The sequence below is a fragment of the Oratosquilla oratoria genome, chromosome 41, assembly GCF_046742065.1.
Source record: "Oratosquilla oratoria isolate Oo_2021 chromosome 41, ASM4674206v1, whole genome shotgun sequence".
Taxonomy (NCBI): Eukaryota; Metazoa; Arthropoda; class Malacostraca; order Stomatopoda; family Squillidae; genus Oratosquilla; species Oratosquilla oratoria.
Genome location: NC_134817.1, coordinates 33670744 through 33690295, shown reverse-complemented (window position 1 = coordinate 33690295; position 19552 = coordinate 33670744). Strand labels below are relative to the sequence as shown.

General features: G+C 42.7%; 1 protein-coding gene across 3 annotated transcripts; it reads left to right on the top strand.

The window, feature by feature from the left end:
• Positions 1-554: 554 nt before the first annotated feature.
• On the top strand, positions 555-14993 carry LOC143021209 (mitochondrial enolase superfamily member 1-like). 3 transcript variants are annotated; one of them, XM_076178561.1, is made up of 11 exons: positions 555-926; positions 4226-4417; positions 5280-5382; positions 6128-6243; positions 7658-7812; positions 8533-8651; positions 9598-9755; positions 10156-10290; positions 12549-12720; positions 13665-13846; positions 14705-14993. In XM_076178561.1, the coding sequence occupies exons 2-11, from the start codon at positions 4322-4324 to the stop codon at positions 14870-14872; spliced, it is 1404 nt and encodes a 467-aa protein (XP_076034676.1). In that variant the 5' UTR covers positions 555-926; positions 4226-4321; the 3' UTR covers positions 14873-14993. The 3 variants fall into 3 exon arrangements, with proteins under 3 accessions (XP_076034676.1, XP_076034675.1, XP_076034677.1); XM_076178560.1 differs by having other exon boundaries at positions 4222-4417; XM_076178562.1 differs by having other exon boundaries at positions 4197-4417.
• The last annotated feature ends 4559 nt before the right edge of the window (positions 14994-19552 follow it).

The following is a 19552-nucleotide window of genomic DNA, read 5'->3' as shown; positions in this document are numbered from 1 at the left end:
TTTCTAGTGTCAGGGTCTGTGATACCATACTAATTCAGTTAATGTCATGAATGGTACCTAAACATTACACAGCTACGATAACATTGTAATAGTATACTTCTTTTATGAAATTATAGTATATTGATGAATCGACGCCTGGGTATTGCACAAAAAAAACTCCCAACACGTAACAGACACAGACGTCATAAAATTGTATTTCTGACTGAACTCGGGCTGTCTGTTGCAGTCGTCGTCTTTGCACACGCTTAACAGAAACAGGCAGTGAACTTTTCCTGGTGCCGTCCTTCACATGACCTATGAACAGATGCAAACAGAAAACAATAATAACTAGATGTGAGAACTGGTACGACTTACAATGTTCTGACTGCCGAATTATTATTATTTTTTTTTTTTTGTAAATGGAGGGTCAATAAAACAGAAAGCCATAAAACTGGGTGTTAATCTTGCAATATTATTGCATGGAAACTATACCAGGTCTGGGTTTGGCAGCAGTAAAGTGAAACCGGTGTATGAACTGGTATCGTACGTCAGGCAACAAGGTGTCTGGGTTAAAGTAAGCGACAAACCTCACTCTGTCAGAAAGCTGGAGCCCACGTACTTTCCTGTTGTGAATACGTAGTTAGACATTGATTATCGTTGACATCTCTTGAAACAAACTGATAAAGTGTTAAACTTTACTTTTCCAAGCAAGCAATTTATTTCCCCAGAATGCTGGGGAACTTTTATGACGTTTTCTTAAAAAACTTTTGAAGTGAGACGAAGTTTGTGTTTACATTTACAAGGCAAAATAGTGTCGTACCGTAGTAAAGGGTATATTCCTTTTCTTATTCTCAATTGATTAATGGTTGGGCAGACTTCAGCTGCAGGGCTGAATTGCTCTATACTACACACTCTTTTGCATTTGCATTTGAAGCTGACAAGATAAGGTAAGAGTGATTTGTCTGCGTGACTAGCCTCGCGTCAAGGCTACTATGGGGTTTGATGGATGCAACGCTCTTGTCGTAGGGGCACGATCTCATCTCGCGAGTTTTAATTATTATAAGCCTAACGGCTTTTTAGTCATTGTCGTGCGTGCATTTTAGCATGAACATCTTCTTTTCAGAATTATTGTTATATCAAATAATTAATTTCCTGTAAAATTTAAAATGTAATGAATATTAGAAATTGTGTCAGGTACAATGGATTACATATTGATTTTGATATGTTCATATATCATTCTTTCAGTGAACTTCGGTTCTGCAAACGTGATATAAATTTCATTTGTTCTTTTTCTCGCGAATAAAAACTATTGTGACGGAGTTGCGTATTACCTAAACAAGTCTTCCTAATAGAAAAAGAGAGGCACTGCAGAATGAAAACTTGTGTTAGCCATGACATATTTAGGGGGAAGCCAATGTCGTATTATGTTAGATGACACTTTGGAATTTAATTCGCCTTTATGGCAACTTGCTAGTGAAAAGGTTTGTATTTTATTAATTCATCATGGCTACCACAAGGCTAATTTTCAACAAGACGGAAATTCTAAAATTAAGAAAGTCGTTTGTTTTGAGCCAGAATAAAGTTTACAAACGGAAAGAGAGAACATGTTACTAATGCAACTGTTATTTTTGTCATAATTGAGATGATTATCTTATAATGGCAAACATAGGATGCTAAAATATCGTATTAGTTGTAATAATGTTAGTAAATTTTGATAATAATGATAATAGTAATACCAGTAGTTGTTATAATAACATTATTTGGAGTGCTGTGGATAGCTACAATAATGATGATGATAGTAATAATGTCTATGTAATTATGATTATAATATAACAACATAAAGAATGGCAATCATCACCATCACTACTACTGCTACTACTACTACTACTACTATTACCACTACTATTACCCACTATCATCACCACTCTTACTGTCATCACCATCATCAAATGCTACTATTACCACTAACACCCCCAAAAGGCACTCCTACCACTACCTCCGCCACTCCACGTCAGTAATTGTCATGTTTGTTAAATTTGATGTGCCGGGAAATTATTAGTGTATTACATTGCAGTAATCCACAGCCATTTTATTTATTTCTTTATGTATCTATTTGTTTGGTTATTTATTTATTTGTTTATTTATTAATCTTATTTCATTTTTACATCCTGTGACTGTTTAGTGGGACCATGTTAGTGACAGGGTGTTTAGGACAGTGCGGTCCAATTAGTGAATATAGTGGCACGTTTTATTGAGCCTGGGAACAAGGGAAAGTGGGAGGAGCGCGCTAAACACAGGTCCCATCGCAACTTCCCCGAGTCGAAGTGGGTATCCTTGATTTGTTCGGTGGCGCTACGGTACCTACCGCCTTCCGGGATATTGCATTGTTATTTGTGCATAAGTGTATTATATATATATATATGTATATATATATGTATATATATATGTATATATATGTATATATATACAGTATATGTATATATATATATGTATATATATATATGTATATATATGTATATATATGTATATATATATGTATATATATATGTATATATATATATATATATATATATATGTAGTTACAGGGTTTATTTTTATTATTATTATTATTATCATTATTATTATTATTATATAGAATAAAGAAATATATTGAATGTTGGAATGAAAATCTTGGCAAAATGCTTACCCAGAAAATAAACACATAGAAATCTGTAAATCATTGATATCTGAGAATATTTTACTTTTAACTTTATTTTGTTGACCAATTTCTATTTGTAATATTTTGACACTTAAAGTAATCATTTTATCTCCTAACCTGACCTAATCTAACCGAACCTACAAATGGTGATGATGGTAATGATTTGGTAATAATAATAATGAATGGTGATAATTGTTAGTGATAATGATGGTATTTATAATGATAGTCATACTAACAATAGTGAAAATAGTGTACTAATGATAGTGACAGCCATAGCGAAAGGTCAAGTTAGGCCAGATTGACCGCACGAGGTTTCTGTATCAGGTCAACCGTTAGCCAGACCGGCCGTGCAGGTCGTAGGTGACCTAATCTCAGGTCAGTCACTCCCTTACAATTGATCTCGTAACTCGAGAACATGGTACTATGTGGCGGTGTTCTTTTCAAGTGGACTTGAAATCTTGTGAGGTTCGTCTTCACGTGGGTAGGATAGAAGCACTGGTAAGCTTCGTTGGGTAACGACCCTGTGAATTTGGTATCAGCTAATGCTAATGACCTCGTAATCCCATGGATGCTGTGTGAGACTTCATGTATTTTGTTATGACTAATGTCAAACTGTTACTTTAAAGTCGCAGTAGCAGACCAGCGGCCTGAAAGTTGTCCTTGTCGATCGAGACCCCTGTTGAAGATAAGGTCCACCATTATCATCATTGTTATATTATCATTAGTATTGTCGTTGTTATCATTATCTCCGTAAAGGTATGGAAAGAGCGTGAATTGAGGTGAAGCAGAGTGCGGGTTTGATCAAAGTCTACTGGGATGGTTTGGGCACATGAAAGGAATGAGTAATGAAAGACGAGCCAACAGTGTGTGGAAGGCAAAGGTGGACGGAGTGAACTTGAGGGAAGACCCAGGATGAGATGGATGGATGGGGTAAAAGGGGCATTGGGAAAAAAGGGAATGTCTGTCGAGCAATGAAGGGAGAGGGTACGAGTGGAGAATGTGTGAGTGGGCGAGTAGAAAGAGGTGGCCGGATTGTCATATAATGAAGCTGTGGGGGTAAACAAGTTTCAGCTGTCTGGCCCTGCTGTAGAGGTGCTTTGTCATGCATTGTTTTTGAACTAGATAGTGGGTGGGGGGGGGCAGGATTTTTTTTTCTTCCAAATTCGGGAGTGAAGTATCACTCCCACGGGGGGGGGGGGGGGAACAGGGATGGTCCTTCATTAATATGGGGCTAAGATAAATGAGGAAAACAAATGGGAGTTGGATAGGGCGAGTGCGTGCCTTGTCTGACCACCTCCTTTATAAAGGGGAAAAGGACCTTTTGGTATACGTATTTTTATTATTGTTATTGCTGTCACTGTTGTTATTAATGTTATTATTATTATTGATATTTTTGTATTGTTGCTACTACTACATTACTTATTTAACTGCTGTATGACGGGTAGAAAATCCTAGTATACAGTGCTCCTAAGAACAGTATATAACTTTTGTTCCATGCATGTATAAATATCAAACGTAGTGTACCGTTTTCTCTGCCCACTTAGGAAGGAAGGAAGGAAGCCCCTTACACAGCTCGGCCGCAGCACGACGGTCTTTCCCTGGCCTTCTTGAGCGTCAGTGCCACCCACAGGGACGAGTGCCACGATGATGTCAGCACAGAGTGCCACCAGGATCCGTGGACTGTCTGTCCGGGACATAAGGTTCCCAACGTCCATGGACCTCCTCGGGTCCGACTCCATCGTAAGTTCAGGCTTCTTACCCTGGTCACAGGAATGTCTCTGTCTTGGGTCATGGGAGGGGAGGAGTAGGCGTTGGTTAAGCTTATGAAGCTGAAGGTGTATGTCGGTCATCATTATGAAACATTTTGGTGTTTCTTTTCTTCCTTCTTCTTCTTCTTCCTTGTCTTCGTCTTCTTCTTTAACTATCTTTATTGTGGTTCCAAATTCTTATCTCAGAAGATTCTACTTCTTCTTCTGCCTTAACTATTTTTTATTGTGGTCCCAGATTCTTATCTCAGAAGATTCTGTAGTCACAGATTCTTGTGCTCAATATTGTGGGGTTTAGTCACTTTTATTGTGGAGTATAATGTGAACTTTACTATCGGTACATTTTGGTTGCCTAAGAGCAGAAAGGGATTTTCGAAAATAAAACCCCAACGGAGCAAAAAGAAAAACGAATAGATAAGTAAGCGAATAGATAAAATAAAAATCAAATCAAATCAAAGGATGATATAATAGATACTAGTTCAAATGGCAGAACTTGCATCTCCCATTTACCGGAACCCTCTTTCACCGCACACCTCATTTACCGGAACCCTCGTTTACCGGGAACATTACTTACCGGAACCCCTCATTTACTGGAACTTTCGTTCACCGCGCACCTCATTTACCGGGACCCTCGTTTACCGGGAACATTATTTACCGTAACCCCTCATTTACCAGAACCCTCGTTTACCGGGAACATTATTTACTGTAACCCCTCATTTACCGGAACCATCCCTCGACCTCTCACCTCATTTACCGGACTCCTCGTTGACCTCTCACCTCATTTACCGGACTCGTTGACCTCTCACCTCATTTACCTGACCCCTCGTTTACCGCAGCACCCGGATCCGGACTACTCGTGTGCCTACGTCATCATATACACGGACACGATGCTCAAAGGCCACGGACTCTCCTTCACCATCGGCCGGGGCAACGATCTGGGTGAGTACCAGAGGAATCATGATCATCATGAACGACAATTCTCATTTAAATTGTAAAATGTCGACAATATCTGTTGATTAATTATAATGAAAATGCTGTTACTTACCCACTTTCCCCTCCGTTCCTTTCCTCCAATCTACTCTACCCTAACCTAACTTAACCTAACCTAACCTAATCTATCGTACCCTTCCTTACCGTACCGAACCCCACCCCACTCCTATCCCCCATCCCTACTCACCCAACCCTACCGCCTATTCCTACCCTATGCAACCCTACCCTCCCCACCCCTACCCTACCCTATCTAACCCTACCCTTCCCATCTCTCCCCTCCTCATTCGTACCCTCCCCAACTCTACCGTCCTCTACCCTATCTATCCCAACCCTACTGTCTTCTCCCTTCCCTACCCAACCTGACTTTCTTCTCCCCTACTCTCTCCTCTCCTCTCCCATCCCCTCCCCTCTCCTACCCTCCTTTCTTCATCCCTTTCTTCATCCCGTCCCCTCCCCTTCCATTCCCACCCCTTCCCATCCCATGCCCTCCCCCTTCCCCCCTTGGGATCCCTACTCTACCCTACGGTGTGACCTTGGGTCGTGCCCTGTGACCTTGGGTCGTGCCCTGTGACCTTGGGTCGTGCCCTGTGACCTTGGGTCGTGCCCTGTGACCTTGGGTCGTGCCCTGTGACCTTGGGTCGTGCCCTGTGACCTTGGGTCGTGCCCTGTGACCTTGGGTCATCCTGGTGAGCAGTGGTGATGGCGGTCAAATCGCTGGCTCACGTCGTGGTGGGCCGTGAGATCCGGGCCCTCTTCAGCGACTTCGGCTCCTTCTGGAGGGAACTCACGTCAGAGTCGCAACTTCGATGGGTGAGTCCTCAGAAGACACACACACACACACACACACACACACACACACACACACACACACACACACACACACACACACACACACGGCTCGGTGGCGCGGTTGATAGAGTACTGGACTGTCAGTACGGAGGCGCGGCAGTACCTGGTTCGAATCCTGCCCTGGGCCGAAATTATTTCGGTATCACTGCGCTTCGGGTCGTTACTCCGACTCTCGTGGGCGGGGAGTTGGGTGTGTGTGTGTGTGTAAGGTCATAGCATTACCCATAGATCGGTCATACGATCTCTGAACTCTCTTCCGGGAGGGAAATAGCCATCGATCACGAGTCCAACACGCGATCCAAAAAGACCAAGGTGAATACACACACACACACACACACACACACACACACACACACACACACACACACACACATACACATGCATACACACACACATGCATACGCACACACATACATGCATACACAACACACACACACATGCATATACACAGAGACAAACGCACATACAGTGGCTGACGTTATCAGACTGATAAGAACTTATCTCGATGTCTTGATATTCCGGTGGCGTTGTCATGTCTCGTTTTTTTTTTTTTTTGTTATCTTGTTTTCTTTTATTCTTGATTCAGATTCTGCAGACTCTCATGAATGTTTTTTTCTTCCCCCCCCCATTTGCTTTCACCGACATCTCATCCCTCTCCTCGTCCTCCACTCGGACCTTTCCTCCTTCCACTTCTCCCTTCCACCTTTCCTTCTCCACCATTCCACTACCATTTTTCTTCTTGTCCACCCACTCCGTCTCCATCTGTCCTCCTCTTCTTGATTCAACTGCTTCCTCCTCCTTCTCTTCTCCTCCTCCTCTTCTCTCCTCCTCTTTCCTCCTCCATCTCCCCTTTGCTTGTCCTCCTCATTTCCAATCGTTTTCTCCTTTTCGTTTTCCTTCTCTCCCTCCTCACCTCCTTTTCTTCACCCCCTTGCTCCTCCTTCTCCTCTTCCTTTTTCATCCCCCTATTTTCCTCCTTCTCTTCCTCTTTTCCTCCTCCTCATTTTTCATCTCCTTGTTTCCATCCTCTTCCTCTTTTCCTTCTCCTCCTCGTCTTTCGTCATTTGATCCTCTTTCTCCACATATGTTCATACTACTCTTCCTCTTCCAACTCCTTCATCACCTGATCCTCTTTCTCCCCATGTTCATCCTCCTCCTCCTCCCCCTCCTCCTCCTCCCCCTCCCCCTCCCCCTCCTCCCCCTCTTCCTTCATCATCTGATCCTCTTTCTCCCTATGTTCATCCTCCTCTTCCTCCTCCTCCTCCAACTCCTCCTCCTCTTCCTCCTCCTCCTCTTCCTCCTCCTCCTCCAACTCCTCCTCTTCCTCCTCCTCCAACTCCTCCTCCTCCTCCTCTTCCTCCTCTTCCCCGCACAGGTGGGTCCTGAGAAGGGCGTGATCCACCTGGCGGTGGCGGCCATCACCAACGCCCTGTTCGACCTGTGGGCGCGCATCGAGACGAAGCCCCTCTGGAAGCTCCTGGTCGACCTCGAGCCGGAGGTCCTCGTCTCGACCATAGACTTCAGATACATGTGAGCTTCTCACTCACTCACTCAAGTACTCACTCAAAAAATGCCCCCAACTCACTCACTCACTCACTCAAAAGATGCCCCTTTGTCATTAAAAAAAAAGACACTCAAAAAGGATTCCTTATTAATTTTTTTTTAATCTGAAAGAATCTTCCCATTAAAAAAGTGCCCATTATAGAAATATTCTTACTCTGAAAAAAGAACCTATTTATAAAAAAAAGACCCAATTAACTAAACTAACCACTGAGAAATTAATTAATTAAAAAAGAAAAGTTTGGAAGTTTAGGATGTGTGTGTGTGTTTGTGTGTGTGTGTTTGGGGTGGTCGGGAGGTATTTGGGGGAGAGTCTTGGAAGACCTTTTGGAAGAGTAAATTAAATTTCACATTCGTTATGATTCGTGCCAACGATGACAAATGGACGTGGGTACCAACTGTCCTGGCACCGGGCACGTGGCAGCCCTGTGTCTTCGTACACGTGCGAACGAATCCGAACCGTACTTTACATATTTCATTCTGGATTAGGAATTTTATCAAAACCTTCATGATAATATATTTTATTATATTTTTATTACAAATGTTTTTATTCAACATGGGAAGCCTCTTAGATCAAAGGGAACACATGTATGAATAAGTTGGCACCCCTGCGTGTTCGTCTTCGTTCACAGCAACCCGAAAGGACTGTGAAACCGCCCTCCTAAGGGCCTGATCCTTTGTCTTTTGCAGCGGGGATGTCCTGACGAAGGAGGAAGCGATCGCCCTCCTACGGGAGAGGCGTGAGGGCGCCGCCAAGCGGGAGGTGGAGATGCTACAAAATGGTTACCCTGCCTACACCACCGCCTGCGGTGAGTCACTCACATTGACTATACCACTGACTCACAGTATGACCGGGCTGACTCGTGACCTTTCGTTGACTCGACGAAGGCTGACTCCTGACGTAGTTGACTCATACTCTCTCTCCTGGCCAAGGTGAGTCACTGACCTGTGTTGATGACTCTACTGCTGACTCAGTATGGGACCATTGGCCTTGTTGGCTCGAGGAACGACCCCTGGCGAGTCTCCAGTGCTGTCTCGGGCGTGACCAAGGTGACTCGTGACTCATTCAGGTGTGCTGATTCCCTGAGTAGGATGACTCTTGCTAAGTACTGTAATTACTGACTCGTGTGTGTGTGTGTGTGTGTGTGTGTGTGTATATATATATTATATATATATATATATATATGTATGTATGTATATACATATATGTATATACATATATATATATACATATATATATATATATATATATATTTTTTTTTTTTTTCACAGATTTAGATTTAAGAAGGAAATATGCAAGACCTGGTTTAGCAACAGTGGTTAGCGAATGGAATAGATTTAGTAACCAAGTAGTCAGCGCTGAAACAATTGGGTGTTTGAAGAGAAAGTTAGATACTGTATGGATGGGAACGATATGTGGTAATGGGCATGGAACTGCCTAGTGTAGGCCTTATGATCACTTGCAGTCTCCTTCATTCTTATGTTCTTATATATTGGTCTAGTCACTCGGCACTGGTAACGTTCTCGCCGCATAGGTTCGAGTCCTCGGGCGTACCACGTTACAATTTCTGCATGCGCCTAGATGGCTTAGAATTAAAGTACATTGTGGTCGATAAAAATGTATCTCTAATCACTGGGACCCATTCAGTGTTGTACATTATATATATATATATATATATATAATATATATATATATATATATATATGTATATATATGTAGTCACGTATCTCACATTTCGTCCACAACTCCCTCAGGTTGGTTGGGCTACTCCGACGAGAAGATCACGAGGCTAGTGCAGGACTTCCTGACGCAGGGCTGGCGGCACTTCAAGGTCAAGGTCGGCCAGGACCTCGAGGACGACATCCGACGCTGCAGACTCATCAGGAAACTCATCGGAAACGATAACGTTCTCGTAAGGAACTTCGTTGTCACGGGTTTCCCTTTCGTGCTCATCTGCGCCCTCACCTCCTTCTTGGCTTCTTCCTCGTCCTCCTGTATTGTTTTGAATATGTGTATTTTATCGTCATTTTATCATTATTATTATTATTATTATTATTATTATTATTATAATCATCATTATTATACCTTTACTTTTTTTGGGAGGGAGGAGGGTGGAGGTGAGTGGAATATATAGGAAATGGAATGGGTGGGAGTGGTTTCTATGCCTTTTTCTTTTTGGCTACCCCCCCCCCCCGTGTAAGGGGAAATTTCCTTTGGTATATGTATGTATATCATTATCATCATCATCATCATTATTATTATATTTTATTATTACTAGAAATGCTGTATTACTTACATGATTTGGCTCCCAGATGGTTGACGCCAACCAGAAGTGGGACGTGGACCAGGCGGTGGAGTGGATGCGCCACTTGGCGCCCTTCCGGCCCCTGTGGATCGAGGAACCCACCAGCCCTGACGACGTCCTCGGCCACGCCACCGTCGCCAAGGTGAGAGCCACTCCCCCCCACCTCCACCGGGAGGGGGTGGGGGGTGGATGTCTGATTGTCGCCAGGCGACACTGCATTTCTCTCTGGTGCCACCGTCGGTCGTACTCCTCATCGTCCTCCTCCTCCTCCTCCTCCTCCTCCTCCTCCTCCTCCTCCTCCTCCTCCTCCTCCTCCTCCTCCTCCTTCTCCTCGTCCTTCTCCGCCTCCTCCTCCTTCTCGTCCTTCCCCGCCTCCTCTTCCCTCTCGTCCTCCTCTTCCTCATCGTCCTCCTCTTCTTCTTCCTCCTCGTTGCCCTCCTCCTCCTCCTCATCGTCCTCTTCCTCCTCTTCCTTCTCCTCCTCCTCTTCCTTCTCGTCCTCCTGCTCGTCCTCTTCTTCCTCGTCGACCTTCTCCTCCTCTTCCTCCTCTTCCTCCTCGACCTTCTCCGCCTCCTCTTCCTTCTCCTCCTCCTCTTCCTGCTCGTTCTCCTTCTCGTCCTCCTGCTCGTCCTCCTGTTCGTCCTCTTCGTGTCCCCCTCCTCGTCCTCCTCTTCTTCCTCCTCTTCGTTTTCCTCTTCCTCATTGTCCCCCTTTTCCTCTTCCTCCTCGTTCTCCTCCTCTTCCTCATCGTCTTCCTCTTCCTCCCTCCTCGACCTTCTCCGCCCCCCTCTTCCTTATCCTCCTCCTTTTCCTTCTCCTCCTCCTCTTCCTCATCGTCTTCCTCTTCCTCCCTCCTCGACCTTCTCCGCCCCCTCTTCCTTCTCCTCCTCCTTTTCCTTCTCGTCCTCCTGCTCATCCTCCTTTTCCTCCTCGTCCTCCTGCTCATCCTCCTTTTCCTCCACGACCTTCTCCGCCTCCTCTTCCTTCTCCTCCTCCTTTTCCTTCTTGCCCTGCTGCTCGTCCTCCTCTTCCTCCTCGACCTTCTCCACCTCCTCTTCCTCCTCGACCTTCTCCTCCTCCTCTTCCTCCTCGTCGACCTCTTCCTCATCGTCCTCTTCCTCCTCGACCTTCTCCGCCTCCTCTTCCTACTCGTCCTCCTCGTACTCCTGCTCGTCCTCTTCCTCTCCCCCTCCTCGTCCTCTTCCTCTCCCCCTCCTCTTCTTTCTCTCCCCCTCCTCGTCCTCCTCTTCTTTCTCTCCCCCTCCTCGTCCTCCTCTCCTTCCTCTCCCCATCCTCGTCCTCCTCTTCTACCTCTCCCCCTCCTCGTCCTCCTCTTCTTCCTCTCCCCATCCTCGTCCTCCTCTTCTTCCTCTCGTCCTCCTCTTCTTCCTCTCCCCCTCCTCGTCCTCCTCTTCTTCCTCTTTTTCGTTATCCTCTTCCTCATCGTCCTTATTTTCCTCTTCCTCATCGTCCTCATTTTCCTCTTCTTAATTTTCCTCTTCCTCATTGTCCTCATTTTCCTCTCCCTCCTCCTCCTTTTCTTCGTCCTCCTCCTCCTCCTCCTCCTCCTCTTCGTCCTTCTCGTCCTCCTGCTCGTCCCTTTTGTCTCCCCCTCTTCGTCCTCCTCTTCTTCCTCCTCTTCGTTCTCCTCTTCCTCATCGTCCTCCTTTTTCTCTTCCTCCTCCTCCTCTTCTTCCTCCTCCTCCTCCTCCTCTTCTTCATCCTCCTCCTGCAAGAGACCTGGAAGAATGGATTGATTGACCCTTCCCTTGTATGTGCCCCACGATGCTTCTCTGTAGTGGTTGCCTTGGGACACATACACATAGTAGTCCCCCTAAACCCATTTTAACGATTCCCATTTTTTTCGTTTTTTATTCAGTTATTATTTATTATTATTATTATTACATTGTTATTATCATTATTATTATTATTATTATTATTATTATTGTTGTTGTTGTTGTTATTGCTATTACTATGTATTGTTTGTTTAGTGGTCTTAGGAATCTTCGACATTATCTAGGATTCGTTCAGTTGAACCCCAGACAATTTCATTCAATTGAGGAAGAGCCTCCCCCCCACCTCCCCTACCTCCTCTGTATCTTTGTCCAACTCTCTATATTTGATACTACTTGTAGATATACTTGGCAACTCTAACAATGGTGAGACTCGCCCGAGACCCGCGCCCGGGTAGTCTGTAAGCTGCGCGGCTCCAAAGCGGAGTCGTCATAGATAAGAAAGTGTATGTAATAGATTAATTGTGGATTACTAAGGGTTTCGTTACCCTGATTACTCCTCTGCCCAGAACCCCTTTCCTTCTCTCCCCAGAACCCCCTTCTCCCCCCAGAACTCCCTGAGATTCATATATCTTTTCTCCCCCCCCCCCTTCCCCTGCCGGTGCAGGCGCTGCGACCTTTGGGCATCGGCGTGGCGACGGGCGAGATGGCGCAGAACCGGGTGATCTTCAAGCAGCTCCTGCAGGCGGACGCCATCGACTTCTGCCAGATCGACGCCTGCCGGATGGGCGGCGTTCCCGAGGTCTTGGCCGTCTACCTGATGGCCGCCAAGTTCGGAGGTGAGTTCGGGGACGAAGGGCTCGTCTCAATGGTGGGGTTCCTCGCAAGGGCTTCCTCACGTTCCTGCATCACCACCCAGCATCACTCATACCATCACAATTCACCGGAGCACTGTCGTTGTCGGTCAACGACGGACCGCCTCAAGCTACAGAACTTTTCTTCTTCTGTTTTACCTCCTTGACTCCACCTCTTCAGCGCGATGTCTGTCACCCAATTATAGAAGCGCTGGTTACCAAGGTTGTAAAACAAATAGACATTCATCGGGGCCTTGTTCTTTTGATCTCCGTAGATAGATGCTGACATTTTTATTTAATATTTTTTACTGTTTATGTATATATATTTTTTACAGTTTCCCTTAAATATCTCCTTTGCTATATCTAAATCCATCCCTTCAGCGCAATGTTGTACCGGAGTATAGAAGCGCTGGTTATGCAGGCATGTGAAATTTCCGCGATTCCGTGAAATTACGCGTATTTAAGAACGCTTTCTCGCGATTTGGCAGTTTCCACGCTTTTTTTTCCAAACTGTAAAAACTATAACACATAATTGTTCTTAACTGTTACTCGTAATAATTTTGTGCCGTTCTGGATTGATATTTACTAGATTATGCACCAGATTTTTTTTTTATAAGAAGCTAAAAACGCCAAAGTTCCATACTTTGGTAGGGGGACGGACCCCCCCCCCCCCTCTACAGGTCGTTTCGCTCCTTCGCATTTTCTTTTTCAGACCCCATTCATATATGTGTTATTGAATAGGAGGTACTACTATTCTTTTCTCTCTGTAGCCAAACCCTTTCCCTCCATCCCCTTTCCTCCCTTCCTTTCTCAGGTTGTTTAGCCATTAGAAAGATTAAATAGCAATTGAGTTCCATGGCAAAAAAAAAAAAAAAAAAAAAAAAAAAGTTCATGTGGGTTCTCTGTTGATGGAACTGTTTCCGTTGCAGTGCCGGTGTGCCCACACGCCGGCGGGGTCGGGCTGTGCGAGATGGTGCAGCACCTGCAGCTGTGGGACTACATCTGCCTCTCCGGCTCGACAGACAAACGCCTCATCGAGTACGTCGGGTCCTTGGGCCACCACTTTAGATTTGGGGTCAATATAAAGAACTGCTCCTACATGCCCCCGAAAGTAAGTATTACGCTATTTTCTACAACACTTATGCTCGACAACAACAACACATAGACTCCTTAAAGCAGTGGTTCCCAAACTTTTTTTCTGTCATTTCCCCCCTGCACCCAGTTCAACTATCCAGATCCCTTCATGTGTATGAGGGGAAAGAGTAGTTAAAACACACTGTGACTATTTACTAATTTATTTTTCAAATGTACATATATACTGATAAACAGGCATTCTCTCTCTCTCTCAGACATGAGAAAATTCATCTGAGATTTTTTTTAGTTCGTAGGTAGTATAATTATTTCCCCCCCTGGTAGCTTCAAATTTCCCCCCCAGGGGGAAATTTCCCCCAGTTTGGGAACCCCTGCCTTAAAGGATTTAGGGGAAATCTCCCTTCCAGCCATAGCGTTCCGCAGGGACTGCTCGGCCAGACAGGCTAGGAAACAACAACATTAGCAACAACACATAGGAAAAGTGTAACTGGGGAATAATCTTGGGCTAAAAAAAAAAAAAGTGAATATATGGATAAATATAAAGACAAAATCATTTCTGTCGGCCTCCCAACCTTTTATTTATTTATTTTTGTCATATTTTCTTTTCTTTTTCTTCAAAGTCTAAACTCGCCTTCTCTTTCTTCAGTCCTCAATCCATTTTCGTTCTGTCTTAACTACATCCAATTTCCCCGAATCCTACGCTTCATTGATTAAAAAAAAAAAAAAAAAAAAAAAAAAAAAAAAAAAAAAAAAAAAAAAAAAAAAAAAAAAAAAAAAAATCTTACTAAAAAAAAAAAAAAAAAAATCTTAATTTAAAAAAAAGAAAAGAAAAGAAAAAAAAGTACTTGATCAATGACTTCGTTCTCCCCTCCTGCAGTTCCCCGGATACAGCACAGAGATGAAGCGGGAGACGCTAAAGGACCACGAATACCCTTACGGAGCCGTCTGGCGAGACCTCTTCGCCCAAGGACTCTTCCGGGACCCTAAGGCCGCGCCGCCATCTTGGATTGAACACAAGGAAGACGAGCCAGTCACGCATCGTTAATGGCGGCCACGAGTGATGAGGGGAGGGGGAGGGGGGAGTATGTTTGCTTTGTGCTTGTGAAGGCTGGAAAATGACATTAATCCATACATTGGGAATCTGGAAGATGTCTTACACTGGGTTGTACCTCTGGAAATCTGGAATGTGGAGGATGTCTTGCATTGGGTTGTACCTCTGGAGACCTGGAAATTACCTGGAATATAGATATCTTGTACTGGGTTGTACCTCTGGAAACCTGGAATGTAGAAGATATCTTGTATTGGGTTGTACCTCTGGAGACCTGGAAATTACCTGGAATGTAGATATCTTGTACTGGGTTGTACCTCTGGAAATCTGGAATGTAGAAGATGTCTTGCATTGGGTTGTACCTCTGGAGACCTGGAAATTACCTGGAATGTAGATATCTTGTACTGGGTTGTACCTCTGGAAATCTGGAATGTAGAAGATGTCTTGCATTGGGTTGTACCTCTGGAGACCTGGAAATTACCTGGAATGTAGATATCTTGTACTGGGTTGTACCTCTGGAAATCTGGAATGTAGATGTCTTGTAGTTGGTTGTACCTCTGGAAACCTGGAAATGACCTGGAACTTGTGTGTGTGTGTCTGTGTCTGGAGGACTTTAAAATTGTCTGGAAAATATGTTTAATTTGGGTGGTTCATTTGCTCAGAAAAAAAAAAAAAATATGTCCATGCCTGGAGAATTTGTGAATTGACTGGAATTTTATTTGGTGCCTCGAAAGGCGGAATGTAGAAATTCTTTCCTTATTCTTGGAAAATCTGGAAAACAGTTTGGAATTGTCTGAATGCCCATGAGAATATGGGAAGGTGCCTGGAGTGACGTTGAAGACTGTGAGGAACTGGAAAATGCCTGGAATTTAACCCATTCAACTCCGATGACAAGATGTCTTGTCATTTGGTCAAATAAAACAAAAAATCATAAAACACCAAAATGTTTGATCAAACACCAGAAAAATATGACGTCAGTCCTCGCTTCGCTGCGAGCGAAGCGAGGATTGACGTCATATTTTTCTGGTGTTTGATCAAACATTTTGGTGTTTTATGATTTTTTGTTTTATTTGACCAAATGACAAGACATCTTGTCATCGGAGTTGAATGGGTTAATGTTTTTGGAAAATTTCTTGATTTCTTTAGTGTTACATGTGTATATATATATATATATATATATATATATACAATGTTATAGACAAAATCGTTGTCATTTGGTGATTTTTATTAGGTTATTGGTCAGGTTAAAATATGACATAACGCCAAACTTTGGCTTGGGTTTACAAAATACCGCCATACTGATGGCGATCTCAATTGAAAATGGTGTATTATTTACGATATTGTCATCATAAGCGGCCATACTCTTGTCTTAATTAACCCAAATTAATTCTAAGTATGGTGTTTCGAGTTCATAAGGAAATAATGTTGAAAAAATACATATATGTAGGAATGGGTCTGTTACCAAATTATTTATACAATAGTCGACAAAATTATATAAAAAAAAAAAAAATTGGGATTTTATATGTTATTTGTATTGCACCGTGGTTATAGGAAAGCCTTAGTTAATTAGATACTAATCCAAGTTTAGGAATTCAATTATGAAAGACGATTTTACAAAATGTGGAGTTGAGAGTTGTTTAACAAGTGATCAACCAATTCAATCAATCAGAGGATAGAAATTGAATCTAAGACAACTACATTCCTTGCCAGCTACAAAGTGTGTCAATCATGTGTTGTTATTGCCGTATATTTCGGTTAATTGTTTTCCCAGTCTGTCTAGGGGTGGTGTCTGAAGTAAGGGATCAGTTGTATAAAAAATTGTGCACATCGGTTGGCACATAATGTGCTATAATGTACAGTTTAAGAAAAAAGTAATGTATGCGAGATGATTTATTACAAATTGGTTTTATGTAGTGAATGCATGTAAGCATTGATACCAATTGTCGTTAGGGATCATAAAAGTAGAGGACTTGTTTCGGCCAAAAAATAATTTAATCTTAAGCATTTGAAAAGTCGGTAAATTAAGAAAGATTTAGCTGTTCGTGTAGCTATTATGTTCTAAGGGACCAAATAAACAGAAAAAAAAAATTGTGTCGAGTGAGGCTAAGAATCATTTATGTAAAGTTCTTATTAAGGGAAAAAAATCGAAGAGACGTGAGGGACCAAGCATATAAAACCGAGCACGAATATTCATATACAGTTAAGATTACCAATCGTCTGGAAATGTACATTTTACCAGGAAATAGTTTTATAATAGGTAATGCTACTGTTTTACCAGCTTTGAGAGAAATATTGGTACCCCTGATATGGAGATGTTGGTGCCCCTGTGTTTCGTAGCCATTCGACCCAATCCCAAATAGTGACTGAAAATAACCAAAGGATCTTCATAATAAAACAACAATAAAGGGCTGACAGGATTTGCTTGTGTCTTGTCGAAGCTAAGAGAAGCTTGTAGCTTCTGGTTATTACTCTGTGATGTCAGAACAGCATTTTAACTTTTATTCTGGTAAGCTCCAGACAATTTCATTCAGCTCAGCGTGCAAGGTGCTGAAGGCAGGTTAATGTCAACACAGTTAATTGTAAGAATGTATAAGACACTGGACACTTGACCTGCACCTATCTTTTTTGTATGTCAGTTTTGTTTTATACTTAATTTTTTTTGTGTTGCATGTACTTTTTTACATGCGTGTATAAAGTATGGTACAGGCAAAGAACTGTATTATTTCTTACCTCCAGTTTGGGGGCAGTAAGATTCTTTGCTGGACTTCTTGAAGAATCTTTGAGTCACAATTTTGATTTTGACTTAAGAGTCGAATTTTGCTTATGGAAGAGCCCAGTACAGTACCGTTCTAGCCTTAGACCCCCACGTCTTCTTTATATATATTAATGAAATCGATTGACGAGAGTCAAAATTTAGACAAAAAGCGAGGACACAGAAGTCTTGGAAGTGTGGTACATAACAGTCGCTTGTAATCCCTGTCTTGCTGTACGGCTGTGAGACATAGACACTGACTGCAGACGTGAAGAGACGTCTGGACGTCTTTGGTACCAATTGCCTTCAGAAGTGACTATGCACCCAACCGGCGACTGGTCCCTGAGACTCAGTCAAGGCCTGTTACGAGACAAGCCTCGTTGGAGGAGACAAAAAAGGGGACGCCCACGGTAACTCATGGCAGGAACAAGTCGACTGGTCCAGCCGAGAGCTGGAATGGCAAAGGCGATTCCATCGGAAATTGTTCAGAGGGCTCAGGCTTACCTTAACTAACCCTTCCACTATTAATGACTTGTAGCTTTGTTGTAGCATTCGTTAGGTAATCTTATTCTTCTTTCTTTGCTGAAATCCGCAGAGGGCCGCTCACATATATAGACTTGAGGTCGCTGAGTGGGGTAATTAAAACTTTGGGACAGGATTTGGACTTGGAATGGGGTTAGGGTAAGGGTGGAATCAGGATTAAGGTCAGGATTGGGATTAGGATTGAGGAGAGGGAAGTAATGATGGGTAATCCTATTTCTTAAAGTATCAAGAGTAGTGCAATCACGTGAAATGGGAGATGAATACAATTTGGATGCTGCGGGAGGGAAATGAATAGGCCTACATGAATACATATATCTATACATCCATATACAGTATGTATACATGCATACACTAATGCATACGTACATGTATACATGCATACATATATATACGTGCATACATGCATATATTCATACATGCATACTTGCATACATGCACATATGTTTACATGCGTATATGTACATTCATTTATACATGCATGTGTTCATGTATACTTGAATAAATGCATGCATGTATGTTAATACACATACATGCAGAAATGCCTACTTGCACACATGTACTCATGCATACATGTATACATGCACATGCCCACGTATACACACGCACATACATATATATATATAGATCTTCATGCACACTTATATATACGTATGTACATATGTGCCTTCATATATCCACTTACATGCATCCATACACATGCACACATGCAAACATGCATGCAGACATGCCTAAACGCACACATGCAAATATCTATATATGCATACCTACAATGATACATATGTGCATATATATACATATAGATATAGATACATACATATATACTGTACAATACGTACACACAATACATACATACATACATACGCATATACATACATATATACATCTTTTTCAACCTCATAACTTTTCACTTTAATTCCATGTCATCACGATCGAGACTGACAATGAGCTCGACGGAGATATATACGGAAACTTATACGTTGTGAAGCCAAAGATTCGAACTCAGCTCAGACGTACCACGTGAACAGTGACTCTAACCACTTCGCCATCAGGAGAGATATAAGTTGAGCACAGTATACATAGATGTATGTATCAAGAGTAGTGCAATGCGGACATGCATATATGTTATCATGCACACATATATACATGCGTGCATACATGCATACGTATGTGCATAGTTACATACACATGTGAATGCCTACATACATTCATACCTACATACATACATGTACACGTACACGCTTATACACATGCATACATACAAAGATATATGCACACTTTTATATATTCACTTATACGTGTACATATATATGCATAATTATACAAACGTATGCCTGTGTTTATGTATAAACATAAGACATACAAACATATATGCATATACACAC